Genomic DNA, 15,368 nt, shown 5'->3' on the forward strand with positions numbered 1-15,368 from the left:
TTTTAATGTAAAAATATCGATATATTAAAAAAAAAAAAGGCGAAATTATACGGGCAAAAGTGGAATTTTGACAAACTACAGACAACAAAGTCAATGTTTGGCCTACAAAATACATGCAAATGTAAAAACACCACAAGACGGTTAACGTGAAAGCAAGTAATGAAACGCGTTAATAAGATTTACCACTTCCTATTAACCACGTTTAAACATCATTAAAGTCTAAAGCAAGATTCAAAGTAAAGCAAGCTGAACTGCTTAATCATCATATGAATTTCAGTCAAGTAGAACATATATACAGAGGTGCAAGGAGGAAAAGAAAATATAGATTCATAGAATGACACCAGTGAATTCACCGACTCGGTAGAGTTGTTCAAACTTCAGTGAGTTAGCACGAAGACAATAAGAATCAGCAACTTCAAAGGCAAATACCACTCATAGGGTTTTCCAACCACTGTTCTTGTTATTTGGATCCCACAACCGAAGATCAAACCTTCATAAACCGAATAGGCAGTGCTGCAGGAAGATTATCAAACCTTCATATGCAAAGTAGGCAGTGCTGCAGGCAGATTGTCAGACGTTCATAAGCCAAATAAGCAGTGCTGCAGGCAGATTTATATCTTGGCGTTGTCCAAGTAGTTCACCTTGGACATCTTGTAGCGGGATACCAATTCTCATTGAACTGTTTTCATTTTTAAATTAGACAGCGAAAAATCTTGCAGTTCAAACACCCACGAATTCTGCAACAGCATGCTCTACAAATTTAACAAGATCACTGGCAGTAGAGACCTCAGAGCTACAAGTTCCTAGAATTTCCATGTACCTCATATCATCTAACCAAGCTTTCTTTGTATTGTAATTCCAGTCTGGTTCCATGTGTACCATCCCATATTGTCTTCCCAAAACAGTACAAAGTTTAAAGAACTCGGGATCATTTAAGGCTTCCCGGAAATCCAAATGAAATCCATGACTTCCTGTCTGATCTTCCATAGATTTTATATTCGATGCAATTTTTTGAATTGATGCAAGGTTGAAAGTGAAGTTCTGAGCTATTGGGGATGAATTCCGAGTGTGATTTCCATTCTTTCTAGCAAGATAACAAAGTTGGATCAAGTTGGCCAGAGAGAACCGTGCTAGGAAGATTAAGAAATCACTAAAGTTCATGCCTGCATTAAAAGAAAAAAATTAGCAAGCAGATTAGGATTTTTTTCCTTTTCTTTTTCTAAAACCCCTTGTTCCCCCCTCTCTTCCAGACGCTAAGTTTATTCAGTAGCTATGATTATGTCCAAGTGCTTCGGATTTGTCACTGGGAAATTTAAACAAGCTTTAAGTTATTGCATGTTCAGTTTGCAATTTACCTGTATTAGCGGCAAGGTTCCGCTGGCAGAGACCTTCAAAATCATCACATATATCCTTGATGTCTTCTATGTACTCCTTAGCCTCGTAGTAGTCCCTCAAAAGTAAATCCCACTATAATTTAATAGATACAAATTAGTGCCACTAGAACACTAGCATCATTAGTTTTACATGGAGCGGTAGAAATTTAACACACAATATACTCTGGCAGTAGTGTTCCACTTACCACCCAACGAATATTATAAGCATTGAACCAGTTGTGGTTTATGGAAATTGTATCTTCCTGAAAGTATTATGAACACAAATAAGATGAAAAAATTCCGTTCATCAAGCATGAAGATAGTTTTGTTTTGATTGACATACAGACTACAGTGTCTTCCTACAAATAGAAAAGTTGTGATGGAGAGTAATTTACTCGGAAAACCTCTTATAATCATTGCAAACTTTCAGACTTCTATTTTATGATTGGGCGAAGCAAACTTGAAGAAATAGAAGAAATACCAAATTATGGACTTGATGATACCATCCGCTAGGCACAAAGATAATCTCATTTGGTTCTTGAATGCACTCCAACCAGATAGCCTGCTCAATAGAAGAATATACGGTTTCAACACCAAAAAAGCTGCAAAAATACAACTAGACAAAAGAAAACTTGACGATATAGATTGATGATTTACCTTTGCAAAACCAGGAACATTAGTTTCACTAACATCATCAAAAATATTATATACACAGCTTTTCATATTCCTGAAGGTCAAGAAAGGGTAAGAAAGAGAGAGAGTTCTAAAATATGCTTCATTAATCAAAGCAATACACAAATGTCCCAGACTCCCAATGTAGATATCTCTGATTCCTATTAGCGCAGGAAATTGTAAACTTGCCTGCCAAACACAAGATGACTTTGAGAAGGAGAGAGGAAAAGCCACCGTTTTTTGCCGCACACATTCGCTGACCAGCTATATGACCTGAAAACATCAGCATGAAGAGGAGTCCAAGTGCCTGCATAAACCACAGAAAGGGAGCTAAATCTCCTTGAAAATTTTGACTTAGATCATATCTATGACTAGAAAGTGAGAGAGACCGAATGAATGTATCACAAATATTCTCAAACCTTTTGCTCCCATGTAAACGAAACGATAATCAGAGCAACTTATTTCGTTATTTTCTGAGTAAATGTTGGGATCATTATGCATGTGATAATTGTCAAGATACATGTTGAGCCAATCATCACAAAAGAGCACCGGAGTTGTGTAGGCTTCGTATTCTGGGTACTCCTGGAGATCAGAATACCAAAGGATGATAGAACAAGTCAGGCGACTATGCTAGAAAATTTTGAGATGTTACCTTAGACTAGACACACTGATATGGGCAAAGCGATAGACTCTCAAAGCTGATATGTCCCAACTAAATATACAAAGCCCCCATACACCCAAGGCAGACAGTAACAAGGATGTCAAAGCATAAAATCACCAGGAAACTAACTCCTCAACTGCTCCATAATTCCCCATAAATAAGGGGTGAATTCAAAGTTTCTAACTAGCACCTTAACAAAATGCCAGTCCTTCAAATATAGCAACTCCTTGCTCGTAGCTTCATGACTTGAAGCATTACTATGCTCCTGAACGGGGTCCCCAAGCCATTGCTCAACAAAGTCCGCAACGGTCATTTCCATTCTCTTCTGATCTGTGAATTCTCTAGTACCACAATCTGCAACCTATAAGTGACAAAATATCACCTCACCTTAAAAAGATCAAACATACAAAGACTGAACCTTTAAAGCATTAATTCTACTACAAAACTACAGAAAACAAAACAAAATAAAAGGGGCGGTGAGTTAGCTAATAAGCCTAATTAGGATTGATTCCTCTAATTAGGATTAATTCATCTAACATACTTCTTATTATTACAATCACACAACACCTAAAAAACTACTTAACATTGCAATATTACACCAAAAATTCAAAGCCTGAATCTTTAGCAACAGAAACCAAAACAGGGGCTGATAGGTTAGCTAATATCTAATTACCACATAGCCAATCTTCTTAATTGTGATTAATTCCTTCTAAACACACTTCATAATTCATATTTAATTTCACTAAATCTAGTACCTGAACTTTGGATTTTCCGAAATGGGTAGCGAAAAATTGAAGATTTGGCTGGCCATTGTCGGTGACCCAATCTCTGCAAGCCCTCCAATCGTCCATGAGACCTGTGAGCACCACAGGCTGGTTTTTCTCCATGTACCTCTCCACGAACTCATTGTACCCCACTTTTTTCCCGCTCACCTTCTCTATTTGCCCCCCAATTTGAACACCCATGTTTTCTTCTCCCAGCTTATGCTACTCCAGCGAGTTAATTCGGATTTCGTACGTTCGGTTTCTCGGCTCGCCCTCTTTGATTTGGGGAAGACGACTTGAGTTGGGCCAGGCCGGGCCGGGGAGGCCCAAAGTGCTTTTAAAGGGCCCCAATTTGGCCGAAGAATGATTTTACGAGGGGTAACAACGGTTGTGATCTATTTACCAAAGAAAAAAACAACGGCTGTGATCAGGTTGTTATTTAGTACTAAGGTGTAATGGTATTATTTTTCACTTATAAGGAGCATCCAAAGGAGATGTCGAAAATAATATATGAAAATTATATTTGATGGCTGATGCAAATTGAATACAAATGCTAAATCATTTTCTTTTCCAATAGATGTGTCAAATATGTATTTTATTATTTTATTGGGCTTAGAGTTTCATTAACTATTAAAAAATAATCAAAATTAATTTTAGTTTTTATTCTATTGGTTGTTAATAGGACCCATGAATTAAAAAAATTAAATTAAAAATATTTGACTCCTTCTTTGTTTGCTGTCAAAAAAGACAACTAGAAAGTAAGGAGTCAAATGACTCAACTGCCACATCATATTTGGCATATCCATTGGAGAATACCTGAATGTCTTTTAATCTTATTTGACATGTCTTTTGAAGATGGTCTTAGGTTCAAATGTAAATAGTGAGTTCGAATCTCTATTTATATAGTGTGCATGACAACTCATAAAATGTTCAACACATAATCCATCCTGATTTCGAGTCATGTATTGTTTTATGTCTGAAGTTACTATGTATAAATTTAAGAATCTGTAATTTAATAATTTTCTCAATTCAATTTTTTTCTTATGAAATTAGGAATTGAGAGACGTAATGCAGTACTATTACATCTCTTATTTTTTTTTTCTTTTTTAAAAAAATGACCAGTTGATGGTTTTGCTAAGGCGATCCATCTTTTTAGGGGCTAGAACTTCTTTTAAAATACCAACTTTCCCTCACCTATGTCTCACATGTCTTAATTTGTAATAAAAAATAATAATTAAGCGTTGTTCTTTACCTGTAACAATTAGTAGATTACAATAACTTTATTTGCATCAATTGAAACCATACAAATAAAAGTGAACTTTGGCAAACTACAAGGACCAAATTATAATAACTCATTGTTCTCCAAAATTCCAAGTGAATGACAAAAAGGGACTCCAACGGGTACCCGTTGTGGCGAAATTTAAAATTAATTTTTTTACGTGGTTGTGCGTGATTGGCTTAGAGCATGTGCAAACTCCAGAACTGATTAGTCCTTTTCCTTGTCGGCAGAGATGTATCTTTTCCCGCACGAAACCGAAATAAAACTCACAATCCTACTCCTAAACGGAATAGGTCCATCTCTCTAGTTGCCTATAAAATACCAAAGCCCCTCGCATCGTGTCAAAGTTCACTCTTCACAACGTTTGAAACTCCCAAAACCTTTGTTGACGATCGACGAAACCGCCAAAATCCAAAACCAAAGAAGCAATAACAATGGCGCCTCCGAGTCCATCTGCTCCTGATCGTTCTCAGCCCTCTTCGTCTTCGGACCCGTACGTATTCCTATAGCCATCTGTTATAGCTATTGCAGTTCGTATTAGCATCTGTTTGTTTTCAAAAAATAAATCAACTTTTAAAACTTTTATCAAACTGAATAATGAATAGGGTTAATTAGGGTTTAGGGTTTATGGCAGTGTACATGTGTGGATGCTATGTTGATTGTTATATATATATATGTATATTTTTTGTCAATTTGATACAAGCGATACTATACTTTAAACTAATCTAACTATGGTGAGGGAATTCAAACTCAGTGCACATGGTGGGAGCACATCTGCTTTAGCCAATCTTGAACTCAAAAGATTCAACCTTTTTTTTTCTGAACCATATTTATGCAGTTACACCGGGATTAAGTAAGATATATGCTCTATACACATGGATGATTTACTGATTAGTTTCCAAAGCATACTCCTGTACCGCTATGTGTGCATTGTTTGGTTTTGGTAGGGGGATATAACACCATTACAAGTTTGTAGCGCAAAATTACCGGAGAGTTCTTGTTTAACTTTTGGCAGAAGTCTTCTATTGCAGGATTGTAGTTTTGAATGAGAAGATTTGATTATTTGTTGGTTTTGATGAGTACTTCGTTACGAGAAACTAAAGTTTTTATTTTCAAATACAGGAAGAGCAACAAGAAAGATTTTTCGACTGCTATCTTGGAACGAAAGAAGTCTCCTAATCGACTTGTTGTCGATGAAGCTGTCAATGATGATAATTCTGTGATTTCCTTGCACCCTGCTGCACTGGAGAAGCTTCAGTTTTTCCGCGGAGACACTGTTTTAATTAAGGTATATTTTGCTCTTCTATGTTTCTGAATGCGTCGAACTTAAGTGTCTAAATGCCTAGAAATTAAATCTCACTATTTTTTTGGGGGTGTACAGGGCAAGAAAAGGAGAGACACAATTTGCATCATTATTGCCGATGATGAATGCGAGGAATCGAAAATCAGAATGAACAAAGTTGTGAGAGCTAATCTTAGGGTTCGCCTTGGAGATGTTGTGTCTGTTCATCCCTGCCCTGATGTCAAGTATGGAAAGAAGGTTCACATCCTTCCAATCGATGATACAATTGAAGGAGTGACAGGAAGCTTATTCGATGCATATTTGAAGCGTGAGTATTCTCTTTGAAATTTATTTCCTTATTAATTGTTTGTGTCACACATCAATATTTTGTTACAATTAGACTTTGTGCTTCTGTGACATGTTTCTTTACATTCTTACTTGGTTCACAGCATACTTCGTTGAATCTTACCGGCCTATGAGGAAGGGTGATCTTTTCCTGGTTCGGGGCATGATGCGAAGCGTTGAGTTCAAGGTCATGGAGACAGACCCTGCTGAGTACTGCATTGTTGCGCCAGATACTGAGATTTTCTGTGAGGGAGAGCCTGTCAAACGTGAAGACGAGGAAAGACTAGAGGATGTGGGATATGATGATGTTGGAGGTGTTAGAAAGCAAATGGCCCAGATACGCGAGTTAGTAGAACTGCCTCTTAGACATCCGCAGCTCTTCAAATCGATTGGAGTAAAACCCCCTAAAGGCATTTTACTCTATGGCCCACCCGGGACTGGAAAAACTTTGATTGCAAGGGCTGTAGCGAATGAGACTGGAGCGTTCTTCCTTTTGATTAATGGACCTGAAATAATGTCCAAGATGGCAGGTGAAAGTGAAAGTAACTTGAGGAAGGCGTTTGAGGAAGCCGAAAAGAATGCACCCTCAATCATTTTTATTGATGAGATAGATTCTATTGCTCCAAAGAGAGAAAAGACCCACGGTGAAGTGGAAAGGCGTATAGTTTCCCAGCTTCTGACTTTAATGGATGGCCTTAAGTCCCGTGCGCATGTCATTGTCATGGGAGCAACGAATAGGCCAAACAGCATCGACCCTGCTCTGAGGAGATTTGGAAGATTCGATAGAGAGATTGACATTGGTGTGCCGGATGAAGTTGGAAGATTGGAAGTTTTACGAATCCATACAAAGAGGATGAAACTTGCAGACGATGTAAGATTTTCTATCCTCAAATTTTGATATATCATATTGTTTTGTCTTGCATTGCGATAAAGCATGATAATTAATGTGGTGTTTTGTTACTATAACAGGTTGATCTCGAAAGAGTTGCAAAAGATACCCATGGTTTTGTTGGTGCAGATCTTGCTGCTCTCTGCACAGAGGCCGCACTCCAGTGCATCCGCGAAAAAATGGATGTTATTGATTTGGAAGACGAAACGATTGATGCTGAGGTGTTGAATTCGATGGCTGTGACAAATGAACACTTCCAGGCCTCGTTGTCCTCTACAAATCCCTCTGCCTTGCGCGAAACTGTAAGTTTTATGTATTTATTTCAATTTTTGTTTATTTTTAAGTTTAGGAGTAGCAAGCTTTACTTGTTTAGAAGTTGCTACTCAGAAAATCTATGGACTTGAGAATGACAAACTTGTTTTCTTGGTTTACAGGTTGTGGAGGTACCAAATGTCTCGTGGGATGCCATTGGTGGGTTGAACAACGTCAAAAGAGAACTTCAAGAGGTTTGTGATTCGATTTCATCTTCTTCTTCTTCTATGCATAATTTCTATGGACCAAAATTTTTACCAATTCCTTTACCTTTTGCAGACTGTTTCAATGCCCGTGGAGCATCCAGAAATGTTTGAGAAATTTGGCATGTCGCCTTCTAAAGGCGTTCTCTTTTATGGACCGCCTGGCTGTGGGAAAACTCTTCTCGCCAAGGCAATTGCCAGCGAATGTCAGGCCAACTTCATCAGTATCAAAGGACCCGAGTTGCTAACAATGTGGTTCGGAGAAAGTGAGGCAAATGTGCGCGAGATATTTGACAAGGCTCGCCAATCTGCTCCTTGTGTTCTCTTCTTTGATGAGCTAGACTCAATTGCAACTCAGGTACTTGAGATTATATTTTTTTTTATTTTCCTTTCAATCACATTCAAATTTATGTTTATTGGTTAATTTACTTGTTTATTTTGAGAATAACTATTTTTCGCTTTGAACTAACTCACGAACCCCCTCCTCTATCAGCGTGGAAATTCTGTGGGAGATGCCGGTGGTGCTGGAGACAGAGTCTTGAACCAACTTCTAACTGAAATGGATGGAATGAACGCAAAGAAAACCGTCTTTATCATTGGGGCAACAAACAGGCCAGATATTCTTGACCCGGCATTGCTCAGGCCTGGACGTCTTGACCAACTTATCTACATCCCACTCCCAGATGAGGCTTCGCGCCTTCAGATTTTTAAAGCATGTTTGCGCAAGTCCCCCATCTCTAAGGATATTGACCTAGCAGCTCTTGCCCGTTATACGCACGGTTTTAGTGGTGCAGATATCACTGAGATATGTCAACGTGCCTGCAAATATGCCATCAGAGAAGACATTGAGAAGGTAAGAGGTTTTCTCCTACTTGAATTAATTACTTGCAGCACAAGCAAGAAGCCTAATTGCAGAAGAAAATTTATGCTCGTTAAAAGATTTTTTTTTTTTTTTTTCTAAGACAAAATTCCCTTAACATTCCTTCACATACAAGAAACCTAATTGCAGCATTAACATGATTCATAGATGCTTGTTGAAATTTATTCTTCACGTTCCTGAAAATTGTACTAATCTTTTCCTCCTTTCAAACATTTATAGGATATTGAGAGGGAAAGAAGAAAGAATGCTAAACCCGAATCCATGGAAGAAGATGAAATTAATGAGGTAGCCGAGATCAAGCCAGCACACTTTGAGGAATCAATGAAATATGCCCGAAGAAGTGTGAGTGATGCAGACATCAAGAAGTACCAGCTATTTGCTCAGACTTTGCAGCAATCTCGTGGGTTTGGATCCGAATTTCGATTTCCTGCTCAAGAGACAGAGAACAATGCAGGAGAAGCTGCTCTATCCCCATTTTCTTCAGCCGCAGTTGCTGGAGATGAAGCTGATCTCTATGATTGAGAACTACAACCAATGCCTTTTAGATAATTTAGGTAAATGTTTTAGCTTTGAGGTTATATTTTGATGTGGAAGATCTGTAAATTTCAAGGTAATTAAATATTTAAATTTGAGGTTATATTTTCTATGCTGTAAATTTTTGGATGAAAAGTAAAACAGACTTCATTTTTTGTACTACTGAATTGGGTAAAGTAAAAATAACTTTAATTTTCAGACGTAAATTTTCTCCCAACAAATTGAAATTCACAAGTCAAATTAAGGTAGCACTGTTACTTGCAGATGGAGTCACTGCTTTTCTTAGAGATTTGCAGACAAGTATGATCACAAAACCCTAAGTTGGCCAACTAATTACCTTGTAGCTGAAGTGCAAGTATTGCCCAAATCAAATGGTGCTACATGATTAGTCGTGCACGCTCGCGCTTGGGACGGAAATGCCCATGCGTCCATGTTTTGTGCGTCCCACAAGCATGAATGGCGAAAATTCAAAAGATGGCGCTGAAACGCATGGTTCCTAGAATTAACGCTTGCTATTTCACAACTGTTCCTGGCGTTTCCCTTTCCATACAATGTGAATGACAAAGAACAAACGTATCATGCTTGCTTGCCTTGTTTCTTTTGGCCTATGGGCACTTGAGTGCTCCGAAGTATCCGATACTCTGAATCTTTTAACCTTTAAATCTTTATATTTTAGGGTCTGCTGTATATATATACAATTCTGTCCCTCATGATCTACACTGAGAATCTTTCATGTGTACTATAAAAAGAAAAGTGTATATTAACACCAAGAACAGAAGAGAGATCTCAGATCTCACATGGGACATTATCTAGCAGCGCACCACGTGAGCTCAAGCAATCAAAGGGCTCACCAGAGAGGTGGCTTTTTTCTTCTTCTTTGCTGTCTACCCTTCTGCACAAATATGGAAGATAATGCTAAATTCAATAGAGTTAAAATGCAGAATACTCTTATAATACTGTTTTTTTTAATCTAAATTGCATAAGAGGAAATTCGAACTTGGGTGTATCTATATAGAAGGGAGCACTTTTGAAGAATGCAAAACATCCCGTGTCGAAAACATGACAGAATAAAACATAACTTATAATGAGTAGTTTCACTTCTAATTACAGTTAGGTCTTTTGCGATAAAAACTCACACTACTAAGCTAACAAATAATTAAGTTGAGGGAATATACACAAGTGCTTGACGCATTAGTAGTGGACCTTTGATCCCCTCTTTGATATCTTAACAAGCGCAACTGCTCTAAACAATGCAGCTATAACTATGATTGGATAAAGAGTTTGAAATTATTTAGGGTGGTTCTATTAACACCCTATTTTTATTTTCCGCACAATCTTTGTTAATTTTTTTCATTTGATATTCTTTAATTTATTTAATTTGTCGACCAAAAATGAAAAAAATGTAAAAAAGATAAAACAAGGTGTGTGCGAATATCATCATCCTTTATTGGTTACGATTAAGCAGCCTACATTTCTCCGCCACACACATAAAACGAGATGAGAAAAATCTTCAAACCCAACCCATCCTCCCTCCCCCCCCAAAAAAAAACCCAAAAAAAAACTCCTTACCAAGTTTGCAGGCACAACAAATTAAAATAAAATAAGACATTGCATTCGCAATCTGCATGCACACAGAATACGCATCCATCAACACATCCCCTCTCCTTTTTTGAGAAAGAAATTTGGAAAATGACTTCACATTCAAGCAATATTAGTTTTGTTGTCCCCCTTCTCTCTCTTTCTCTCTCATTATCATACATTAATGGATTACAAAAATTGTGTGCAAAAGGCTTGTTCTTTACCTTTTAGAACGAAGCTGCGTTAAAAACATTTTGCGCGTTTACTAATCCGTAATCAAATTGAGAGGGATTGAATTGAGGAAGAATTGGATTGAGGAGGTATTGAAATGAGGAGGAATCAGAATCAGATTCCTGTTGAAGTTGTTTACTAAAAATGTTTGGAATCGGAGTAGGAATGATGTTGAGTCCATATAAGTTGTTTACTAATTCACTTCAATCGGAATGAAAGCTAGGTTGTTTACTATATTGCCCTTACATAAATAAATTATTTTCATACTAATTAATTATATTAAATTCTTAATTAAATTTATATAATAAAATTCATCTATATAAAAATATATAAATGGGTTTTATTTATTTATTTATTAAAAGATGGCAGGAATGATATTGAGTCCATAAAAGTTGTTTACTAATTTACTTCAATCGGAATGAAAACTAGGTTGATTACTAAATTGCCCTTACATAAATAAATTATTTTCATACTAATTAATTAAATTAACTTCTTAATTAAATTTATATAATAAAATTCACCTATATAAAAATATATAAATAAGTTTTATTTATTTATTTATTAAAAGATGGCATAATGAGTGTCAAATAAAGGGCAATGTTGGAATAATTAGAAACAAGTGAGGGCATAATTGGCAGAAGAAATCCATTCCGGATTCCTCAAGTGCCAAGAAATTGAAATACCTCCCTCATGCAGGGAGTCAAATTCCTTCAAAATTAGGAGTTGGATTCCTTAATGTGTGTAGACCCCACATGTATTTTGATTCCACAAGATTACGTAAACAAAGATGTATCCCGTAATCAGAATCTAATTCCGTAAATTGATTCCGATTACGGGTACGTAAACGTGCCATTAAGGTTTTCAACTAAACGCAGGAAGTGCTTTTGACTGTCAGAAAAACACTTACAAAATTTTGATCAGTCCACTAACCAAAAACAAAGAGAAAAAAATAAAAATAAAGAAGGCCATTACCCTAAAGGCCCAATATATCTGCACCCAGATCCAATACGGCCCACATTTTTTCCCACTGAGTAACTGGCTAACTGCCTAAATCGACTCATTGAAAAAAAAAAAAAAAAAAAAAAAACAAAACTGAAAACTGGCGCACACTTTCATTTTTCAAAAAATAGTTCCGACTGTGTCACCGACTCTCCCTCTGTCTCAGTCACTCACTCCTCAGTCTTCAGCAAATGGACGGCAAACCAGAGGAGTCCGTACGGACGAAGATGGAGTCGCTACGGATGGCCTGCGAGAGTGAGATTCCGATCCACCAGCAGGATTTGGATGCCTTCGCGGCGTCGTTTCGGGACTCCCTGGCTTCCGCCCGCGCCACCGCACAAGAAACCCTCCGGTCCCAAGGTCCAGCTTGTCATTTAACTCTTTTATTTACTTGATTTTTTCATAAATTTACTTCGATTTAGGGTTTATATCTGCGTTTTCTTGTAATTCGTGCATAAATTTGGGTTCTTGAGTCGAGTGAGGATGCGTGGTTCGTGCGAAATTAGGGTTTCCGATTTAAATTTTTGTAAATCTCATTTGGCTGAAGTTTCTTTTCTTTCGAATAATTGCAGGTAAGTTAGGAGAGGCTAAAGCTAAATTGAGGGAAGCTGAGGATGATTTGTTTAAAGCCCTAGCAGGTATATACTCTGCATTTTGTATTTATAATTTGGATGGAAATTAGAAATTACTTGGAAAATTTGAAGTTAAAATTGCAAAGAAATTACACTAATTTTATTGTTTAGTAGTAATATCCCTGAAAGCTAATCAATTTAATTGCTGCTTTTGCTGTGATTAGCTGAAATCTTTTTTCTTTTAAGATATATTTTTCCTTCTTCAAATTAATCTGTGTTAGTTTATATTTCTTATTGTTCTTTGTAGTGAAGACCCGTAAAGAGGCCAAGCGAATGGCATTGATGGAGGCCATTGAAGCTAGGAAAGCTAGGATTGAAGTACTTAAGAGAACAGTGCAAGATCAAAGGGCTAAGAGGGATGAATATGCTGCAATCCTTTCTCAGCAATCTTTTGGTAATTTCCTCTGATTATTTCAGTTATTGGCACCATCGCTGATTTGTTGTTTTAGCTTTCTATCATTATATGTACTTATTAATAGTTAAACTTTTGCTCTTTGTTTGATTGCATTCTGGCTTTTTATTGGAGGGGGACTCGGTTTTTCAAAGGACATCGTATATGATTGTGATTCCAAATTTCGTTACTTTTTTTTTTTAATTTTAGTAATGTTCAAACTTTGGCAGAGTCTGAAGAAAATTGTATCGGAGACGGAAAGGATGAAATAAAAGAGGCCATCTCGTGGTATAATAGGGTTCTTGGTTTCTACATTGAAGGCGGACATGGTAATTGAAGTTATTTGATTGTGCAACATTTCTCATATATCTATTATGGGGAATGACATACATCCTTCTGTGACTAGGTGTAAAATTCACATTCAAGAACATCAGTTTGAAGAATCCAGATCAGGAATTCTGTTTCACCGTTCGCCATGCAAATGATACTTACACCTGTAAGTATTGTACCTCTTATTTGTAGGGTTTAGTTTAATCTTGAATATACATCTTATATTGTGTATCTCAAACTTTCTAATATTCCCTTTCTTTTAATGTCTAGTGGTAGATTGTGATCCGTACTTGAACGAGACCAAAGAGATGATTCATGAATTGAACAGAACCAATGAGTTATTTAAATTTGTCAGAGATATCAGAGTGAAGTTTCAAGAAGCCGCGGCTCAAGGTAGACCTTCTCTCTTGCATTTCATCTAAAATCTTCCATGCTGGAAAGGGAACATCCTCAAATAGTGGCCCTGTATATTATTCCAAAATCTGTCATATTTCCTGACTCTAGTGCACGTATTGATGTATGTTATTGATTTTTGTGTTCATTATGATTCAACAGGATTACCAACTGTTCTTCCTCAAGATTCTTCCACAATTTCTGGGTCTGCTCCAGTTTTGTCTGTCTCAACTAGGAGAAGTGAATCTCTGGCCGAGATCTATGACCACCAAGTTCAATATGGAGAAGAAAATAGACATTTCAAGAAACCCAACCATGGGAAGGGGAGTAAAGCAGCAATTCAATCTCCTGCCTCTGCATTATCTATGCGTCGGTCTCCTCGTTTAAGGGTATTTTCTGATTTTACATTTATAGTCTTCCTTCTCTTCCAAGTTTCGGCTTGTTATTTGTTTTCATGACTCACAGTGCTTGAATGCTCTTAATAAGTTTTTATTTACTTTGTAAAAGAAAACCGTTAGTGCAAAATTCTTTTGATAAAATATATTGAAAACTATGGCAGGTTAAGAAATGAAGACGGAGGAGACACTTGATGAGGTTGATGTTCATAATTGGCAACCACAAATGCTTGACGTGTAGGACAAGAAAATTGATTTCTGTGTTCATATAACTTAAGTAGACAGAAACAGCCCAACATGACAGCACCACCTTGTTGCTGGGTTTGTTTCACTTGTGTTCTCTTCAGCGCCTTCATTGAACTGAACAGCTAATGGGTAATGAATATGTAAGGCTTGTAATCCCTAAAACTGTTTCGCTGTTGTAATCCCTAAAACTGTTTCGATGTGTGTGTTTTTGCTCTTTGTAGTAGAGGCATCGGCTATGGGGATGTATCTTCGTTTCTCTTCTTCACAATTTGTTCATTTGTAGCTTCACTTTCACTTCTCAAGTGTGCCATGATAGAGGATGTTTTCCGGTATCTCTTTTTTTTTTTTTTTTTTTTTTTAAGTTTTGACGATGCATTAGGGATATGTCCCCTCAGGGTTTTGCAAGAATTATATATTATATGCTAGTAGGATCTAAGATTTTGGTTATGAAATTTCTCAACTTCAGATGGTTCAATGTACAAAGTCCTTGATTCAAATCTGTTTGAGCATCTCTAGCCCCTTCAAATCCCCTAGGATAGGCCTTTTAAATCCCAACCCCACCCCCCACACCCCCCCCCCCCCCCCCAAAAAAAAAAAGAGAGGAAAACTAATAAAAATAGCTTGAAAATTTTGAGTTTTACCGATATGGACAAAATAAAGGGTAAAGCAATTAGTACCAAGATTGACTTTTTAGTGTAAAAATGTAGTTTTTGGTTAAAGTGAACAGTATTGAGAGTTTTTCGTTAAGTTCTCAAAAAAAACCCCTCCAGCACACACTAGGCCAAGGGAGCCTGATTGTTCCACTAGACAGGAATATACGGCCTAGCGACTAGGCTGTGACGCAAGGTTGACATCAACATGATATCAGCTAAATATTAAAAATACAGAAAATTAAAAAGAAAAACCCTAACCATGCTCTTTCACTTTTGGTTAAAAATTATATCCGAAGTTAAAAATAAAATTATCTTTTATTATTTTA

At 37.0% G+C, this 15,368-nt stretch overlaps 3 protein-coding genes across 3 annotated transcripts; 2 read left to right on the plus strand and 1 right to left on the minus strand.

Moving 5' to 3' along the window:
• Window positions 1–230: 230 nt before the first annotated feature.
• LOC137713667 (2-oxoglutarate (2OG) and Fe(II)-dependent oxygenase superfamily protein) lies at window positions 231–3,830 on the minus strand. Its single transcript, XM_068452996.2, has 9 exons — window positions 3,462–3,830; window positions 2,897–3,067; window positions 2,465–2,627; window positions 2,235–2,352; window positions 2,031–2,100; window positions 1,855–1,935; window positions 1,580–1,636; window positions 1,356–1,467; window positions 231–1,163 (listed from the first exon to the last, which is right to left on the minus strand). The coding sequence occupies exons 1-9, from the start codon at window positions 3,669–3,671 to the stop codon at window positions 721–723; spliced, it is 1,425 nt and encodes a 474-aa protein (XP_068309097.2). The 5' UTR covers window positions 3,672–3,830; the 3' UTR covers window positions 231–720.
• Window positions 3,831–5,076: 1,246 nt separating this feature from the next.
• LOC137713895 (cell division cycle protein 48 homolog) lies at window positions 5,077–9,304 on the plus strand. Its single transcript, XM_068453247.2, has 9 exons — window positions 5,077–5,242; window positions 5,872–6,037; window positions 6,131–6,359; window positions 6,481–7,247; window positions 7,346–7,567; window positions 7,700–7,771; window positions 7,857–8,138; window positions 8,274–8,633; window positions 8,880–9,304. The coding sequence occupies exons 1-9, from the start codon at window positions 5,184–5,186 to the stop codon at window positions 9,180–9,182; spliced, it is 2,460 nt and encodes an 819-aa protein (XP_068309348.2). The 5' UTR covers window positions 5,077–5,183; the 3' UTR covers window positions 9,183–9,304.
• A 2,791-nt stretch (window positions 9,305–12,095) lies between these two features.
• LOC137711879 (kinetochore protein SPC25 homolog) lies at window positions 12,096–14,721 on the plus strand. The gene is made up of 8 exons (XM_068451036.2): window positions 12,096–12,362; window positions 12,575–12,640; window positions 12,882–13,028; window positions 13,256–13,354; window positions 13,432–13,521; window positions 13,626–13,748; window positions 13,911–14,137; window positions 14,308–14,721. The coding sequence occupies exons 1-8, from the start codon at window positions 12,194–12,196 to the stop codon at window positions 14,317–14,319; spliced, it is 933 nt and encodes a 310-aa protein (XP_068307137.2). The 5' UTR covers window positions 12,096–12,193; the 3' UTR covers window positions 14,320–14,721.
• The last annotated feature ends 647 nt before the right edge of the window (window positions 14,722–15,368 follow it).

Source organism: Pyrus communis, chromosome 14 (genome assembly GCF_041283825.1).
Source record: "Pyrus communis isolate YQ-2024b chromosome 14, ASM4128382v1, whole genome shotgun sequence".
Lineage (NCBI taxonomy): Eukaryota > Viridiplantae > Streptophyta > Magnoliopsida > Rosales > Rosaceae > Pyrus > Pyrus communis.